At 40.5% G+C, this 19,813-nt stretch overlaps 1 protein-coding gene across 1 annotated transcript in view; it reads right to left on the bottom strand.

Annotated features, from left to right (window-relative positions):
- SPAG1 (sperm associated antigen 1) overlaps positions 1 to 19,813 on the bottom strand; it is a 64,048-nt gene that overhangs the window by 26,363 nt on the left and 17,872 nt on the right. The window contains exons 8-10 of the mRNA XM_021688696.2: positions 17,202 to 17,308; positions 12,939 to 13,098; positions 151 to 522 (exon numbers count right to left, since the gene is read on the bottom strand). Of these exons, the coding sequence (XP_021544371.1) occupies positions 151 to 522; positions 12,939 to 13,098; positions 17,202 to 17,308 (639 nt within the window). The remainder of the gene's footprint in view (positions 1 to 150; positions 523 to 12,938; positions 13,099 to 17,201; positions 17,309 to 19,813) is intronic.

The following is a 19,813-nucleotide window of genomic DNA, read 5'->3' as shown; positions in this document are numbered from 1 at the left end:
TTCCGAGGTGCCGCGCGCCCAGGTCGGTCCCACCCCGCCCTCCGTCCGGTCTGCACGGACGCGAGCGCCTGTCATCCGGGCGGCGGCCCTACACGTCCCGAGAGCCGCAGCCCGAGGGTCCGGGGAGGCGCGGGCGCAGCTCTCGCCTACCTGCAGGCTCCAGCTGCGCGATCGCCGCCGAGTACTTGAGGGCCGCCTCGGCGAACTGGCCGCTTTTGAACAGCTCGTTGCCCTGGCTCTTCAAGCCCGCGGGGCCGAGCGTGGCGGCGGGGACGGGGGCCGCGACGGCGGCAGGGTCCCCGGCGCCCCGCCCGCTGCCCGGGTGCTGGCTGGCGCAGCCTGCCGCCTCGGGGGCCCGCGGTCGGCCCCGCTTGTCCGCGCCGGATCCGAGCTCCCGACCCCGCCGCGGCGCGCCCCTCTCCGGCCGCTTGCCGCCCTCGCTTTTGCGGGTCAGCTTCTTCTGGATGTTGCCCATGGCGCGCGGCTCCGCGGCGCTCCCGGCTCCCGCCGGCTCCGCGGCCTCTGTGGGAAGTGGATGCGGGAAGCGAGTGTTTGCATCATCAGGAGAAACTACCTACCGCGGCGGCCGCGGGGGTGCCCGGCGCAGACGCGCGGCGCAGCGCGCGCGGGGGCGGGTCGCGGCGGAGGCCTGGCGGGCACCGCCCCCGCGGGCGGGGCAGCGCGGTTCCCGGCACCTCCAGGCGCGCGTCTGCCGGGGGGCTGACCGCCGGGCCGCGCGCTGCCCGGGCCACGCACGCGAGGCACCCGTAGTTAACTCGTTGAACGCCGACGGGCTTGGAACGCGAGCACGGCTTCTCAAAATCATTCCCTGAGTCAAAGCATCCGTGGCCAGGTACAGCTTACCAAAAAACGTACCTTTCTCCCCAAGCATGAAGTTACCAAACCTTGAATACGATAATTGCACCCAAGATCAGGGTACCCTTTTAATGTAAAGAACTGGGAGAGAAAGATAATTTGAAAGTGAAATAAAATCCAAGTGACCATTTTAAAATGAATTTAGCAAAGAAGTTACATAAAATAGGCACCAAGTTTTTAAAGTGAGCTTTAAAAAACAGTAAATTTTCCATAACAGTGTCTTATTCAAGCTAAATTCCTTTATCTTGATCGAAAGACTTCAGGCATTAATCATAGCTTTAATAATTGATTTTTTAAATCTATTATTTTTAAATATGAAAATGATGTATAAATATTTCATTGTTGGGTGTCTTATCAATATTTAAAACAAAGCAAAAAATATTTAAAACAAAGCAATTAATTATTTCACAGAACTGTTAGAAAAAACACTTAAGTACAGAGACTTCCAAGCTTTCTGTTTTAACAAATTCTAATCTGATTTTTTTAAAGCAGGCTCCATGCCCAACGTAGGACTTGAATTCAAGACCTGGAGATCAAGCGCCGCATACTGCACCACTGAGCGGGACTGAGTCAGCCAGGTGCTCCTCTAACCTGATTTTTAATGGATATATTTTCCACTATGTTTCATGAATGGTAAAGCTAGGATTTGAACCACAAGGACAGGGGGAATAGAGAAGCAGGAGTATTTAAGTGAAAATCAGTGGATGGTCACCTTAAGGCAAGCACTGAGTGTAAAAACACACTAATTAGTAAGTATGGGTTTCTATACAGTGTAATAACCAAAAGAGGCTTCATTATGAAAAGAATAAAAAGATCTTGTTATAGCAATAAATCCCCAGATTGGACCCAGTAGGATTATTAGAGCAAGACTCCAGTCTTCTTCATCTGGTATCTGCTGCTCAAGTCCCCACCCAGTATAAAAACAGATGAAAGCACAGATCAGTGTCAACAGAAACAATAGACAGTTTAGTATTATTCTCCATTCCCTTGTATATTATGCCCTCACGTCTGACCAGTACTATTACTAAATAGGTGCAGTTTATTTAGAACTTAATATGAGTCAAGATTTTTGCATACACCGTTTTCCATTATCATTAATCCTCATACCTAGTAGTATCATCCCCACTTTATAAATAAGGCAACAAAGACACACGGAAAAAGCTAAAGATTGTCCCAGAGCAAAGAGAGCTAGAAATCAGCATAACTGGTTTATGGGATTCAAATGAAATGAACTGAAAGGCATACCTCTCTCCTTAAGATTGAAAGGTCCTTGAACAACTTTGATAGTCTCTAGAGGTAAGCCGAGGCCTGATCCTCAAAGACCTGTGAGTCCTGGTGTGTACTGTACTACCTGTGGGACATTCCATCGGAGTTGTTCAGGAGGTGGCTCCAAATGTAGCTCAGAGGAGTGGCCTTATCTAGAGTCTTCAGTAAGTCCCAATGGACTTGGGAGTTGCTAATATAAATAGGATCATTGGAGTTTGGGTGTGGATGAGGTCACTCCCATCTTCCAGAGGATCCCTAAGAAATACTAACATGTAAAGGATGATAATAAGAAAAATCTTTAGTGGAGATGGAGGAGTATCTAGAAATGAGAGAAAGCCCAGGAGGGAGTACTGCCTCAGAAACCAAGAAGAAAGAGTATTTCAGGGAGGAAGGAGTCAAGAATAACAAATATCAAAAGAAGGGATGGCCAGCAGTATCAGCTGCCTAAAGCCTACCGACAACCATTAGATCTAAAGCCATGAGGACTCACTTCAGTAGCCTTCAGTAGTTTGGGTAGTTGGTAGACGCAAAAATCCTCAACAAAACACTAGCAAACCAAATCCAACAGCATAGTACAAGGATTATACACCATGACCAAGTGGGATTTATCTCAGGAAGTAGTTCAACAGTACAAAATCAATATACAACATACCACATTAATCGAATAAGGGGGAAAAAACCACATGATCATTACTGACATTGAATGGGCATTTGACAAAAGCCAACACCCTTTCATGATAAAAAACAGAAAACTATGACCAGAAGTGAAATATCTCAAAATGATAAAGTACATTTATGAAAAACTCAGTCAACATCATATCAATGGTAAAATTCTCAGTTTTCCCCTGAAGTTCAGAACAAGACAAGGATGCTGTCTTCACCACAGCTACTCAACATTATACTCAACATTATACATTATACAGCCTCATCATTAGGCAAGAAAAAATAGAATAAAAACCATCCATATTGGAAAGGAAAAAGTAAAACTATTAACAGATGATGGGATTATTATATTTTATATTATGTATAGTATATATGTGTGTGTGTGTTTATATTTGGAGGGTATATGTAATCCTAAAGAATACACACACACATTACTACTACTAAGGCTAAAAAGCAAATTCAGCAGTTTCAGGGTACAAGATACCCTAGCAATGAACAATCTGAAAATTACAAAAACAATTCCTTTTTTTTTTTTTTTTAAGATTTTATTTATTTATTTGAGAGAGAGAATGAGAGACAGAGAGCATGAGAGGAGGAGGTTAAGAGGGAGAAGCAGACTCCCCGCCGAGCAGGGAGCCTGATGCGGGACTCGATCCCGGGACTCCAGGATCATGACCTGAGCTGAAGGCAGTCGCTTAACCAACTGAGCCACCCAGGCGCCCCAAAAACAATTCCATATAGTGTAGCAGCCAGATGAATAAAATATTTAGGAATATATTTAACCAAGAAGGTGAAAGACTTGTACACCGAAAAATACAAATTACTGGAAGAAAACCAACAAATGGAAAGATATCTCTTGATCATATATAGGAAAACTTAATGTTAAGATATCCAAAGTGATCTACAGATCTGACATAATCCCCTATCAGAATTCTACAGCCTTGGGCGCCTGGGTGGCTCAGTCGTTAAGCGTCTGCCTTCAGCTCAGGTCATGATCCCAGGGTCCTGGGATCGAGTCCCGCATCGGGCTCCTTGCTCGGCAGGAAGCCTGCTTCTCCCTCTCCCACTCCCCCTGCTTGTGTTCCTGCTCTTGCTGTCTCTCTCTCTGTCAAATAAATAAATAAAAATCTTTAAAAAAAAAAAAAAGAATTCTACAGCCTTTTCTGCAGAAATGGAAAAATTGATCCTCAAATTCATATGGAATTTCAACGGGTCCAGGGTAGTCAAAACGATCTTGAAAAAGAAGAACAAATCAAAGGACTTACACTTCTGATTTCTGAAACTTACTAAAAGCTTCAGTAATCAAAACAGTGTGGCACTGACATAAGAATAGACATCTAGGCCAATAGAATAGAACTGAGATTCTATAAACCCATACATCTATGGCCAGTTGATTCTTGACAAGGGTGTCAAGTCCATTCAATGGGGAAAGCATAGTCTAACAAATGGTGTTGGGACAATTGGATTTTTACATGCTGAAAAAAAAGCTAAGCTGGACTCCTTCCTACCTCAATTAATCAAAATAAGTCAGTGACCTAAATATAAGAACTAAAACCATAAAATTCTTAGAAGAGAACAAAGGGGTAAATCTACATGCCCTTGGATTTGGTGATGGATTTTTATGTAGGACACCGAAGGCACAGGAAACAAAAGGAAAAATAAATTGAACTTCATAAAAATTAAAAACTTTGTGTAAAAGGATATTATCAAGATAGTAAAAACACAACCCACAGAACGGGAGAAATTATGTGCAAGCCATATATCTTACCTGCAAGGGTCTAGTATCCAGACTATATAAAGTACACTTATAATGCAACTATAAAAAGACAACCTAATTCTTAAATTAGGCTGCAAAGGACTTGAATAAGCATTCCTCCAAAGAAGATACACAAATAACAATAATAATACACACAGAAAAATGGTTAACATAATAAGTCATTACAAAAATGCAAATCAAAACCATAAGGAGTTGCCACTTCACACACCCATTATAATGGCTATAATCAAAATGGCAAACCATAACAAGCATTTGCAAGAATGTGGAGGAATTAAAATCCTCATATATTGTTGGTGGGACTATAAAATGGTGTAGCCACTTTGGAAAACAGTCTGGCAGTTCCTCAAGAAGTTAAACAGGAGTTACCATATAATCCAGCATTCTACTCCTAGTTATATACCCAAGAAAATTAAAAACATACGCACACACACAAAACTTGTACATGAATTTCATAGCCACGTTATTCAGAAGAGCCAAAAAGTGGCAATAACCCAAATGTCCATCAACAGATGGATAGAGAAAATGTGGTATTATCCATGCAACGGAGTTTATTTGTCCATAAAAAGGAGTAAAGTACTGATACATGCTGCAACATGGATGAACCTTCAAAATATTATGCTAAGTGAAAGGAGCCAGACACAAAAGGCCACATGTTGTATGATTCCATTTATATGAGATATTCAGCACAGGCAAAGCCACAGAGACAGAAAGTAGATTAATGGTTGCCAGGGGAGGGAGATGAAGTGACTGTTAATGGGTATGAGATTTCTTTTGTGATGATAAAAATGTGCCAGGATTAGACAGTGGTGATGGTTGTACAAATTTGTGAATATATTAAAATCCACTGAATTTGAAAAGGATGATTTTTATGATATATGGATCCTATCTCAATTAAAAAAAAAGAAGAATGCTTATTTCACTTTACCCTTGACAACAAAGGATACTTTTCTTTTTTTTTTTTTTAATCCCCCATCTTGGCCAATTTGATGGGAGAGAAAAAGAATCTATTTTCTTTTTTGTTAGCAGTACAAAATTTGTTGATCATTTAATTTCTCCGTTAGTGATTAATTATTCATATGCTTTGTTCATTTTGGTACTGGGCTCTTTTAACATTTTCCTACTGTTTTGGAAAAGCTCTTCATATCATAAGGTTACCAACTCCTTGCCATTTTTCCTAGTTTGTCATTTACCTTTTAATTTTTTTATAGCATCTGACTGATAGTGGTTTTTCACTTATACACAGTCAACATCATTCACCTTTCTTTTCATGATTTTATCTATTGTTTTAACTCCTTGAAATCCCTACCCTTCCACCTTCCTGATCCCACCAATTCTAGGACAAGAGAAATAACTATTTTATTCTTCTGTTTGTAAGTTACTATTTAATTTTCTTATATTTCATTTTCAAGTAGGGAATAAGCAACAGCACGACAAAGGAGGCTAGATGGTTACTTTCCTCTGATTACTTCTCACAGACTCTGTAAGAAGACAGAATAAATACCAAAGTCTCTGACAGCTAGTCGTATGGTGATGGTCACGTCTAAATGCTCTCCACTAGCGAAGGAAAACACAAATAGATGGGGAGTTCCCAAGAAAGCCCAGGAACTCAAATCCTTGGGTCTAATCAGCCTGGCAAATAGGTGTTTCTTCAAACTAGTCCCTAGAAGGACAGTTGTCAATGGTCTTGTCTCAGTACCTGATACAGAGCAAGTGATCAATAACTGTCAGCTATTAAATCAAATCCACTGGCTACGTTATACCTCAGTCGGGATGAACTGGGCCTGGCCAATCCGAGTGGTGCTTACAGGTGAGCAGCATTATCAGCTGAGGTTACACAACAGTCAAAGCTGCATTTTCCCAGGGGTTTCAGGGCTCCCTGCATCATAGCCCATCATGACTAAGAGTTCTTTCTTGGAATGTGGTGGGATGGGGGAACATATGCAAGGATTCCATCCTGATGACCTCCCTCTGGGCTTTAACAGGATTTCCTAAAAGTGACTTGGATTTCTCCTGTCTTGTCCAAGGCTCCAGGACCTCTCTTTACATGTCCTCTGACAATGGAACTTGGTAGAGGTGAGCATAAGACAGTCCTATTGACTTTATTTCATCTTAAAAGGACTACAGTCCTATTGACTTTATCTTAAAAGGAATACTTCTGAGCTTCCAGCTATTTATCCCACCTAATCTTGATTTGCTTTCCTGAAAAAAGGGAACTAACTAATCTTAAAATTTATATTCCTATCAAGACATTTTTATTTTCGGAATTTCACATATCTTTATGTATTCCCTAATCTACAAAATAATTATTGAGGGGCACAAATGACAAGACAGAAATGGTTCTCAGGGGTACCTGGGTGGTTCAGTCGGTAGAGCCTCCGACTCTTGATTTCGCTCAGGTCATGATCTCAGGGTTGGGGGATAGAGCCCTGTGTTGGGCTCTGCACTGGGGGGGAAGCCTGCTTCAGATTCTCTCTCTCTCCCCCACTGCCCCTACCCCTACCCCAACCCTTCCTATGCGCCCCCCCCATGCTCTCTCCTCTCCCAAAAAAAAAAAAAAAAAAGAAATGGTTCTCTTAAAGCTCTGGCTGCTTGGAGATCTCAATGGGAACATTGTTTCTCTGTGGTTCTGATGTTATGGATAACCACCTAACTCAGAGAGAAACATCAATCTATTAAATGATTAATATTACACAACAATCTGGGGCACCTGGGTGGCTCAGTCATTAAGCGTCTGCCTTCGGCTCAGGTCATGATCCCAGTTAAGCTCTGCCCTCGGCTCAGGTCATGATCCCAGGCTCCTGGGATCAAGCCCCGCATTGGGCTCACTGCTCGGCGGGAAGCCTGCTTCTCCCTCTCCCACTCCCCCTGCTTGTGTTCCCTCTCTCGCTGTGTCTCTGTCAAATAAATAAATAAATTCTTAAAAAAAAAAAAATTACACAACAATCTTGACTCACTTTTCTAATCACAGAATAGTAATTACTCATTGTTTAATGATTAGCCCTTTCCTGTTTATCTCTAGGTGGGAGGAGGGCCTTTTAGTATCTCCAATCCCTCCCCAGCTTTATTGAGATATAATTGACATATAACATTGTATACGTTTAAAGTGTACAACGTGATTTTTTTTAATTTATTTTTTTAATTTATTTTTTTAATTTATTTGCGAGAGAGAGAATGAGAGACAGAGAGCATGAGAGGGAGGAGGGTCAGAGGGAGAAGGAGACTCCCTGCTGAGCAGGGAGCCTGATGTGGGACTTGATCCCGGGACTCCAGGATCATGACCTGAGCCGAAGGCAGTTGCTTAACCAACTGAGCCACCCAGGCGCCCCAACGTGATTTGATATAGATATATATTGCAAAATAATTACCACAGTAAGGTTACTTAACACATCCATCACCTCACATAACCTTTTTTTTTATAGTGAGAACATTTAAGATCTACTTTCTTAGCAACTTTCAAGTATATAATATCATATTGTTAACCATAGTCACCATGCTGTACATTACCTCCCCCAAACTTACAGGTGGAAGTTTGTACTCTTTGACCAACTTATCCCAAAAATCTCCACCTCTGGCAACCACTGTTCTACTCTCTATTTCTACAAGTTTGGCTTTTTTTTAGATTCTACACATAAGTGAGATCACACAGTATTCATCTTTCTCTGTCTGACTTATTTCACTTAGCATAATGTCTTAAAGGTCCACCCATGCTTTTGCTAATGGCAGATTTCCTTCTTTTTTGTGGCCTAGTAATATTCTAGTGTTTAAATGAGTGTGTGTCTCACATTTTCTTTATCCATTTATCTGCTGAAGGACACTTTAGGTTGTTATTGATGAAGGATAGTTGGAAGAAAGGAAGGCAGGGACAAGGGCCCTCCCCACCCCCCAAGAGGAAACCACCCTTGAAAGGATTTTACACCACCCTGGAAGGAGCCCTCTCCCACGTGATAGATAGATGACAAAAGCCTGATTGGATGACAGGTGTGGAGGGTTAATCAGATTAATACAGCCCACCAGCAAGCCTGTAAAAACCCCTAGACTTAGAAACTCTGGTGGCAACCCTCTCAGATCCCCTCCTTCTTTAGGAGCTTTGTACTATCTCTCAATAAACCTTGCTTTGCTGCCCACCGCTCTGTCTGGTCTACCTCTTCATACTTCAAAGTGGCATGACCAAGAACCGCGGGCACTGAGGGAAAAGAAATACTGCAACATTACCATGTCTTGGCTATTGAGAATGCTGACATGAACATAGGGGTGCAGATATCTCTTTAAGATAGTGGTTTCATTTCTTTTGGACATATAACCAGAAATGGGATGGCTGGACCAGATTGTAGCTCTATTTTTAATCTTTTGAGGAACCTCTAGAGTGTTGTTCATAGTGGCTGCATTAGTTCGCATTCCCACCAACAGTACACGGGGTCCCCTTTTCTCCACATCCTCACCAACACTTGTTATCTCTCGTCTCTTTGATGACAGCCATTCAAACACATTTGAGGTGATATCTCATTGTGGTTTTTTTTTTTTTTAGACTTAACATTCTTTAATTTCCACATTTTCTTCAACCCCTTTTCTACATCCATGCTCTTCTATGTATGCTTTTCTGTTTATGTTTTATGATATTTCTTTTTTTTCCTATTTTTTTTTTGATGTAGTGTTCCATGATTCATTGTTTGTGTATAGCACCCAGTGCTCCATGCAGAACATGCCCTCTTTAATACCCATCACCAGGCTAACCCATCCGCCCACCCCCCTCCCCTCTAGAACCCTCAGTTTGTTTTTCAGAGTTCATCATCTCTCATGGTTCGTCTCCCCCTCCAATATCCCCCCCTTCATTCTTCCCTTCATACTATCTTTTTTTTTTTAACATATAATGTATTATTTGTTTCAGAGGTACAGGTCTGTGATTCATTGTGGTTTTAATTTGCGTTTTCCTGATGATTAGTGATGTGAGCATCTTTTTCCTATACCGATGGGCCATGTGAATGTCTTCTTTAGAAAAATGTCTATTCAGTTCCTATGCTCCTTTTTTTTAATCAAAAATTATCACATTAGTCTTTAACTCACTTGCTCTTCAGCATAGGATCAGCTTCTGATAAGAGTTTTGGTACAACATCAGTAAGCACGAGGGAGATAAACACCAAATTACATCTGTTTCTTTGACAAGGTAGCCTGGTGATGTTCAGTCTGGATTTTATAGAACCTGTACTTTCTTAGCTGGCATCCACTAACCACTTTTATGAGATAGACATTGGAGTCACACAGGTTTAGGGCCATGTCCTAGCCCTGTGATTTACAGCCCATGCAAATGTGGCAAATAACTAAACCTTTCTAGGCTTCCATTGCCTAATCTATAAAAGTGTGGGTTATAGCTCCCTTGAGGATTAAATAAAATAACCTAAATAAGCAACTTTTATAGTTCTTCAAATGTGCTAATCCTTCAAAAAAATAGTAATCTGAAAGGCAGTTCTGTCAAGATGGAATAAACACACTCTACCCATCTCTCCCCCTAAATATAACTAAAAACCTGAGACAGAGTTGATGGAGTAGCCAAAGGAGGACACTGAAAAGTAAATGGTAGCAGGCCAGCTGGGAAAAGGGCCTAGAACCTGAAAAGCCACCAGACCAGCAGTGAGCTTCTCATTTTTCTTTCCTCTGTCATCTCCTAACCTGGTTCAAAGGCTGTCCAAAATCCGGAGCTGGTGCCAAAATCTTGGTTTCTTTTTTGTTTGTTTTGTTTTTCCTTTCTGTCCGATCCCAACCCCCAGGCAATCCTACATCCGCTGCAGTGGCAGTAACAGCCAACAGGTACATAAGATTTTGAGGGAGAGGAACTCTTATCTCTGGTCAGAGAAATTGTGGTTCCAAGAATGTTCCCATTGCTGTTCTTCTCTGTCCTCTTGCTGCTCGGCCCTGGAGGCACAGGGTCATGGGAAGTGTGTGGTAGAAAGGGGTAATTAAGTCTGCCTTTCTAACTAGAGGAATAGGAAGGAAAACCTCTGGGTGCCAGAAAGAGCAGGAAAGAATCACAGAGAAGGGGGAGCTCAAGAAAACAATTGCACATGACCTGGGCTCACATTATACATAATGTGATCCTAAACAGCATACTAAAAGTTTTGAGAAATGAATTATGGGGGAAGACCACTGCCCAGACAACGGCTGGTCACTGAGTGGTGTACAGGTGGGACAGATCCAAATAGCATTGCAAAGGTTCTGAAACTAAACTGACATTAGAACCATAGTCCACAGAAAGCAGGCAGGAAAACTGTTGTTACCCAAACCTAACCAGACTGATTAACTGCTTAAAAAAAATTCTCTGTAAGATTTAAATAAGACTGAAAATCGCAAATCATAATATTTAAAGTTGCTAGTATACAGTACAAAACTACTTAACAAACGAGGAAGAAAGAAAATCTCCACATTTGGCAAGGGAAAAGATGATTAAGTAATACCAAACCCCAGATAACATAGATGTGAATTCTCAAAGACTTTAAGTGACTATTATAACCATGCTCCAAGAAATAAAGGCAAACACTCCCGAAATGGAAAGATTTAAAAAGTTTGCAGAGAAGTGGAAGATCAAACAAACAAACAAACAAAACAAAACAAAAAACAACCAGAACTAAGATGAAATTTTAGAATGGAAAAACACAATAACCAAAATTTAAAATTCACCGAATGGGAGCAACAGTACATTTGGGATCAGGAATAAAAAAATCAGTGAACTTGAATATAGATCAATAGAAACTTTTCAATCTTAATAACAGAGAGAGTGAGAAAAAAAGAAGAAAGCCTCAAGGACTTGTGGGACAACACTAAGTGATCTAACAATTGTCGTAACAGTCCCTGTGGGAGAGGAGAAACTGTGTTCTCCCCCAACCCCCAAAATTTGAAGAATTTATGGCAGACCAATGGTTACCAAGGTTTGAGGTGAGGGAAGAATTTGGCCAAAAGGACAGCAAGAAAGAGTCTTTGGCATGATGGAATTGTTCTGTATCCTGTCACGTGATTTTATATACCTGTTAGATAGAACTGCATACCAAAAAAGTCCACTTTTACTATATGTAAATATTTAAATAATAATTTACAAATAGGATCAACTGATCTAGTTTATACTGTATCTTGTTCCAGGTAAGATATTAAATGATTTCCTTTAATTTTAAGATACTTGGCTTGATATCTTAAATATAAACCCTTAGAACAATATTTGCTGCCAGAATTTATTTAAAATCTGTCTGAAAGGTAAGTCTCAATCCTTGAAAAACTATTTACTTTAACTTCTCCCTTTTTCATCCTTTTAATGCCCTCTCTTCCTTTCCCATCTCCCTGGTGCTCCTACTGTTTCCTTTTCTCTCTTCCTCCCTTCTTTTTTGTCCCTTTGTCTTTACCCTGATTTCACTGATGTTCTGTCTTGAGCTGTATATTTTACGTATTTATTTATATTTCTGTCACTAAAAAAATTAAAACTTTTACTTCTTTACTTTTTTAAGTTGAATGCACTGAATATTTTATATTTCTCTCTCAAAATTAAAATATTCTGTCAGATTGCTTACAAGTTAATTTTTGCCTATGAATAATTTTCAAAACTGTTACTTTCCCTTCGGTTGTTCAGGGGCTCTCAGAAAAGGAGTAAAGACACACTTCCCACCCTTGTTAAGGGAGTAGGCACATCCTCCCCCTTAAAGCTGATGTAACTGTCATTGTTACATATTATGAAGATGAAGCTTTATCTAGTCTAGATTCTGTTAAAAAAAAATTATACCAGAAGTGAAATTATATCTATTTCTTTCACATATTTAAAAAAATTTTTGAGAGACTTATATAGCAATTTCCCAACAATGCATTCATCCCTGTGAAGTCAAAACATTTGGTTTAAAACCAAGTAGCTATATACAAAACAATCATCTTGGAGAGGGATTTAAGGTTAACCTACAAATTATCAATAATGTCAATATACCATGATAATCAGGAATTGAGTTGAACACTAGAGAAAGGTGCCAGGTTAAGAAGAAAAATGGGTTTAGGAGATTGTAGTAAGAAAAACATTAAGAAAAAACTTGGGGCGCCTGGGTGGCTCAGTTAAGTGTTTGACTCTTGATTCCGGCTCAGGGTCATGAGATGGAGCCCAACGTTGGGCTCAGCTGCTGGTCTTGATTCTCTCTCTCTCCCTCTCCCTCCGCCCCTCCCCCTGCCTCTCCCCTTCTCTAAAAAAAAGAAAAAAAAAAACTTGTTTATGGATTTACATGGTAGAGCTAGAAAAAGTTTGGTGGACTAAGAATTTTGGTAGAAATAGAAAATTTGAGCCAGCTCATCATATAAAAAGGGAGGTTTTTGCATAACCAAAAGAGGAAAGATGTCTTACTCTTATCTCCACTCCCGTCTTCCTGTGCTCTTCTGCTGTCCTTTCCACCTTCGTCCTCTGAGTTTTCTACTTCCTGGATAACCATCCTCTTTCCTTTGGCTTGAGTCTTAGATGCAGCTTCAGAATTTTTCAGATCTCTCTCAACCTCTGACAAGGTCTTCTGCAACATAATCACCATGTTAAAGAAAACATTTTCCTTTAATTAAAAATATAACCATTCTGTCAGGTAGGAATATGAAGATACTAAAAAGTGGATAAAGAGGGGCGCCTGGGTGGCTCAGTCGTTAAGTGTCTGCCTTCGGCTCAGGTCATGATCTCAGGGTCCTGGGATCGAGCCCCTCATCGGGCTCCCTGCTCGGTGGGAAGCCTGCTTCTCCCTCTCCCACACTCCCCCTGTTTGTGTTCCTTCTCTGTCAAATAAATAAATAAAATCTTAAAAAAAAAAAGTGCATAAAGGTACATAGGACAACACTTTTTATGGTGATCTTGTTTTTCTTTTTCAAACAACTTCATTGCTTTGTCTGATTATAATCATACATGTCCATTAAAGCATAATGATCGTGAAAAGAAAGAAAGAAATAATCTGAAATCCTGCCACTCTGTAACAATGACATTCTGACATTCCTAGATATGTTTCTACACATATGTACACACAGTGTTATACAAATAAAATCATATGACACATGCTTTTTTTAATGTTGAAAGTTCTATGTTTTATGCCAATGAGAATGAAAAAAAAAATATATCAAAACATTTTCCTTCCCCCCGATTGCCCATTTTTAACAGCTTACGGAGGTATAGTTGACAAAGTCACATGCTTAAAATGCACGTTGATAGGTTTTGACAAATATATCCATCATTCCCAAAAGTTTCTTCCCATTTTTTTTTAAAAAGATTTTATTTATTTATTTGAGAGAAAGCGCGTGAGAGAGGGAGCCCGACCAGGAGCTGGATCCCAGGAGCCCAGGGATCATGACCTAAGCCAAAGGTGGAGGCTTAACTAACTGAGCCACTCAGGCGCCCAGTATTGTGATTTTAATTTAAATTTCCCTAGTAACTAATGATCTTAAGCATCTTTCCAAATGCTTATTTTCCATTCACAGATCTCTTTTGGTGGAGTCTGACAGTCAAACATTTTGCTTATTTTTTATTTGCCTGTTTGTTTTCTTATTATTGGGTTTTAAGAGTTCTTTGCAGTTCTTACAGATCCTCATCAACTTACAATGGGGTTATGTCCTAACAACCCCATTTTAAGTTGAAAATGCATTTACAACACCTACCCTACCAAACATCATAGCTTACTTAGCCTAGCCTCCCTTAATCGTGCTCAGAACGCTTATATTAGCTTATGGTTGGGCAAAATCCTCTAACACAAAGCCTATTCTATAATAAAGTGATGAATATCTCATGTAATTTATTGACTATTGTACTGAAAGTGAACAACACAATGGTTGCATGGGCACAGAATGGTTATGACTGTATTGGTTAACCCCTGTGAGCTCATGGCTGACTAGGATCCGTGGCTCACTGCCCCTTCCCAGCATATTGCTAGTCCAGAAAAAAATGAAAATTCAAAGTACAGTTTCTACTGAATACCTATCACTTTTGCACCATCATAAAGTCAAAAAATTGTTAAGTCAAGCCGTTGTAAGTTGGGGACCATGTGTATATTCGTGATACAAGTCCTTTGTTGGATACACAATTTGCAAATATTTTTTCCCAGTCTGTGACTTGCTTTTTTTTATTTCTGGTAGTGTCTTTCAAAGAGCAAAACTTTTAAATTCTGAAGTCCAATTTACCAACTTTTCCTTTTATGGATTGTGCCATTATGTCATATCTAAGGAAGATTTGTCTAATCCAAGGTCATAAAGATTCTATCCTATGTGTCCTTCTAGAACTCTTATATTCTAGGTTTTACAGTGAGGTATATGATCCATTTTGAGTTAATCTTTGCATATGGTTAAGATATAAATGGTTAAGGCCTGAAAGTTAATATGTAAACATGAAATTGTATTGGGTAGTGACATTAAAGGTGGTTTTCCTTGTTTCAGATTTTTTTTAGAATATTGTCATGATAACTTTTCAATAAATATACCCCTATAAAATGAAAGTACTATGGGAAAAAGATGTGTTCTTCAGCCAGGCCCTAAACCTAATCCACTGAAATGCTAACTTGACAAATACACTAGGGACATCAGCTGCCACTGAGAGAGAGTGAGACAGATAACCCTACAGGTGCGTGTAGAAACAGTGACAACTTACTGCTGGAAGACAGTTCTCCATGGACTTCTCACATTTCTAAATATGTTGTGAGTAGTGGCATAAATAACAGTTGTTCTGGACTATCTTTTCCAGGATGTCTGTTACTGAGAACAGCCTTGGAAAACAGAGAGAGTATTTCTCTTCAGAGAAGAGAGCAGGTATGTTTGCTCTCCAGTAAAATAAAGATGTTTCCCTCCATGACAGAATTTTGGGCAGGTTTAATTGTATCCCATTATAAAAAATGAGGGTTTTCCTAAGTTTGGGATTCCTCACCTGTGATATAAACGCAATGACTGTGCAGCTCTATCTGGGCCACTCTGCACCACCCCCATGGGATTTGGGGGCCAGGGGAGCTGACATGAATTTGAAGCTCATCAGTTTGCTGTAGTGTGAATAACAGAGTCCTTTGTGTCTTCTGCTAGGCCACCTTGTTAATTTGCCAGTAGGGTAAAATCTCACAGTTCTCTACACTTACCTCTACTCATTAGGCCTCCAAACAGCCCCCGGGGTGCATACCTCAGTCAGTCTGCTCAGTCAGGCAGCGAATGCTGTCAGTGGTGCCATGCTTACCATGCACTCTTCTGTGGCCATGGAGTGTGTGTCTAATCCTACCTAGGAAACTTCTATACCACTCTGCATAATAAATTGAGATTGGCTCAGAGAAAAGCATTGCCTACAACACTGCAGGAAAGAGAAAAATCAAATATTCTTATTGTATGATATCACTTATATGTGAAATCTAAAAAAGCCAAACTCATAAAAACAGAAAGTGGAGGGGCGCCTGGGTGGCTCAGTCGGTTAAACGTCTGCCTTCGGCTCAGGTCATGATCCCAGGGTCCTGGGATCAAGCCCTGCATCGGGCTCCCTGCTTAGTGGGAGGCCTGCTTGTCCCTCTCCCACTCCCCCTGCTTGTGCTCCCTCTCTCAATGTGTCTCTCTCTGTCAAATAAATAAATAAAATCTTAAAAAAAAAATAAGCAAACAACAAAAAACAGAAAGTGGAATGATTATTACCAGGAGCTGGGGAGGTACGGCACTGGGAGATGTTGCTTAAGGGCACAAACTTGCAATTATAGATAAATAAGTCCTGGAGAGCTAAAGCACAGCATAGAGATTAGAGTCAGCAATACCATATTCTAAACTTCAAAGTTGCTAAGAGACAAGATCTTAATTGTTCTTACCACAAAAAAGAAATAATTATGGGATGTGACAGAGGTGTTAGCTAAAGCCAAGGTGGTGATCCTACTGCAATATATAAATGTATTGAATCAACACAAGTACACCTTATAAACAATGTTACCTATCTAAATAAATAAATATTTGTCCTTCAAAAGTAGGTTTATAGTTTTGGACATTTTCAGAGCCTGTTTTCTTCCACTTCAAATAGATATTAACACTTTGGGGCATCTGGGATATACCTAGTTGTTTTTTTTTTTTTTTCTTTTGGGATATACCTAATTTTTTTTTTTAAAGATTTTATTTATTCATTTGAGACACAGAGATAGAGAGAGAGAGAGAGAGCATGAGCAGGGAGAGAGGCAGAGGGAGAGGGAGAAGCAGGCTCCCCGCTGAGCCAGGAGCCCAATGCGGGGCTTGATCCCAGGACCCCGGGATCATGACCTGAGCCGAAGGCAGACGCTTAACCATCTGAGCCACCCAGGCGCCCCGGGATATACCTAGTTTTTAAAGCTGTGACCTAATTCTCAACATCATTCATCCAACAAGATTGATGTCATTTTAACATAAATACAGAAATACTAACTGGGCGCCTGGGTGGCTCAGTCCATTAAGCATCTGCCTTTAGCTCAGGTCATGGTCCCAGGGTCCTGGGATCGAGTCCTGCATCGGGCTCCCTGCTCAATGGGAAGCCTGCTTCTCCCTCTCCTTCTGTCCCTGCCCCTGTGCTGTCTCTCTCACTTGCTCACTCTCTCAAATAAAATCTTTTTAAAAATAAAAATAAAAAAACTATAAAAGTAAGTGAGGTATCACTTTCTGTACTTACTCTGGCCAACTCATTATCAGGTTCAACATTCAGTACTTCATTCAAATCTTCTAGAGCTTCCCGGAGCTTGTTTTGATGTTTATATGTAGTGGCACGGCGCAGAAGGGCTGAAAATTTATTAAAAAAAAAAAAAAAGTTATATTTTTTAATGTGTGGTATCATGGTCAGAACCTATTTTTCAAGTGGAAGAATACAAATAGCACAGAACAGTTTAGTGTGCAATTGGGCAAAGCTTAATTACACCCATTTTCATATTGTTGCACATGTAGAAAATGATACTGGGTAAACAAAGAGGCTGCCTCGGGCACCAGAGTCCCTTCCAGCAGCCCGGTCCTCGAGCAGCCCCAGGCTCCGCCAGCCCCTGTCAGCGCTGAGAGGCCATACATACCCTTGAGGCACCACACTGTACAGCTCTACTGGGAAGCTGGACATGGAGCATTAACACTTTCCCCTTAATAATCATCACTAGTAGTATTTTGCCCCTTTATGAAAATTGAGAAAATCCTTTATTCAAATTTAGTATATTGCTGACCAGCAGATGGCTCATAATATGAGCCATTAGTGAAGGAAGCCTCTATAGCAATCTCTAAAATGATTAGACGGTATTGCGCACAGGGAACTGACAGAATCCTGATGATTAAGTCGGCTCAGTTCAGAAATTGAGCACTTTGGTAATCTGCATCAGATTTTCTGTGTATTTCAAATAATTCAACAATTATTTAATACTGATAAGGAATGCCTATAGTCCCATCATTATCCATGTATAATCAGAGAACTTTGTATAGTAAATCATTATTTTGTTTTTTTTTTTTTTAAAGATTTTATTTATTTATTTGAGACAGAGAGAATGAGAGACAGAGAGCATGAGAGGGAGGAGGGTCAGAGGGAGAAGCAGACTCCCTGCCGAGCAGGGAGCCCGATGCGGGACTCGATCCCGGGACTCCAGGATCATGACCTGAGCCGAAGGCAGTCACTTAACCAACTGAGCCACCCAGGCGCCCAGTAAATCATTATTTTGAAAAGAATGAGGCTTGGAAATTTTGAAAAGTGAGAAATTTATATCCAACATATTTTAATATGCTATTTTAAAACATACATTTGACCAACTTGATTTTAGCCTTAGAATGAGCCATGAAAATCTACAGGATAAATCATTTTGTCATAAATTTAATCAAAACTGTTACACTATACTTTAAGTACAAGTTTAGCTATTACTATTACTACTCAGAAGGGAACAACCATAAAGAAGTAGGCATGATGTAATAGTTATCATTTTTTAAACTTTTTATTTTTGAAATAATTTTAGGTGTATAGCAAAGCTGCAAAGGTAATACAGAGAGTTTTCATATACCTTCTTCCAGCTTTCCCTCATGCTAACATCTTACATAACTATGGAATATTTGCCAAAACTAAGAAATTAACATTGGTATAATACTATTAACTGAATTACAGGCTTTCCTTGCATTTCACCAGTTTTTCCACTAATGCCTTTTTCTGTTGCAGGATGAACTGAAGTACCACACTGCATTTAGAACAGTTATATTTTGAGTAAAACATAAAGTTTTGAAAAGGAAGTTATTCATTTAAGCAAATATAAGACTTCTTAATGTTTTATGGCCCTCCTCATTACTAGATTTGGCTCTATCCAGTTTGTTTTTTAAATAGTGAAGATTCTGGTGCTTTTGAAATTACTCAAACAAGGAAAAATGGAAACATAAAGTCATTCTGGTGGCAGAAGATGAGCACTGTGGTTGAATGTGGGCTCTGGAGTCCGCTGCCCAGTGCTGAGTCCTGTCTCTGCCATTTGCTAGCTGTGTGATTATGGGTGAATTGCTTAATCCTTCTATGCCTCAGTTTCCACTTTTGTAAACTGAGTGTCCTAACAATAGTATCTGCACCTCTACTCACCTATTGTGAAATTAGTGGAGTTAATACGTGCCAAGTACCTGGCACAGGGCCTGGCACAGTGTTGGTGTGGGCCCATCAGAAGATCGCAAAACTTTTTTGCCACGTCCTAAAACTGGGAGCCCACCCATACTCTGTGACAGAGACAAACTACAGACAAAGAGGATTTTGCTGGTAAAAGGAGGGCAATCCATGGCAATGACAGTCAGGGCTGATGCTCCAGGATCTCCCCTTAGCACACCCATGGCTTCTGCACACCCATGGTGCGCAGGAGGGTACACAAGGGTACATTCCATGTGAAAAAAATTAAGTGTTTATATTTACTCAAATCCATAACATTTAAAGAAATAGGGTCTATTATAAATTATGCCGCTCCCTTGTGGAGTGATTCCTTCTGGATAACAGAAAAGGAAAGTGGAGTCTGACTTGTGTAGTCAGGCTTAGACCACAGCAAGGTTGTGCAGCCACTGAGACAGGAAATCCGAACACAGTGCAGGTTTTGGTAAAAAGATATAGTTAGCTTTGGGCACATTTAATTTAAAATGTCTATGGAGGGGCGCCTAGGTGGCTCCCTCGGTTAAGCGTCTGCTTTTGGCTCAGGTCATGATCTCAGGGTCCTGGGATCGAGTCCCGCATCGGGCCACTTGCTCAGCAGGGAGTCTGCCTTTCCCTCTGCCCCTCACCTCGCTTGTGCTCAATCGCTCTTG

This window comes from Neomonachus schauinslandi, chromosome 4 (genome assembly GCF_002201575.2).
Source record: "Neomonachus schauinslandi chromosome 4, ASM220157v2, whole genome shotgun sequence".
Classification (NCBI taxonomy): Eukaryota; Metazoa; Chordata; class Mammalia; order Carnivora; family Phocidae; genus Neomonachus; species Neomonachus schauinslandi.
This window is presented reverse-complemented; position numbering and strand designations above follow the sequence as displayed.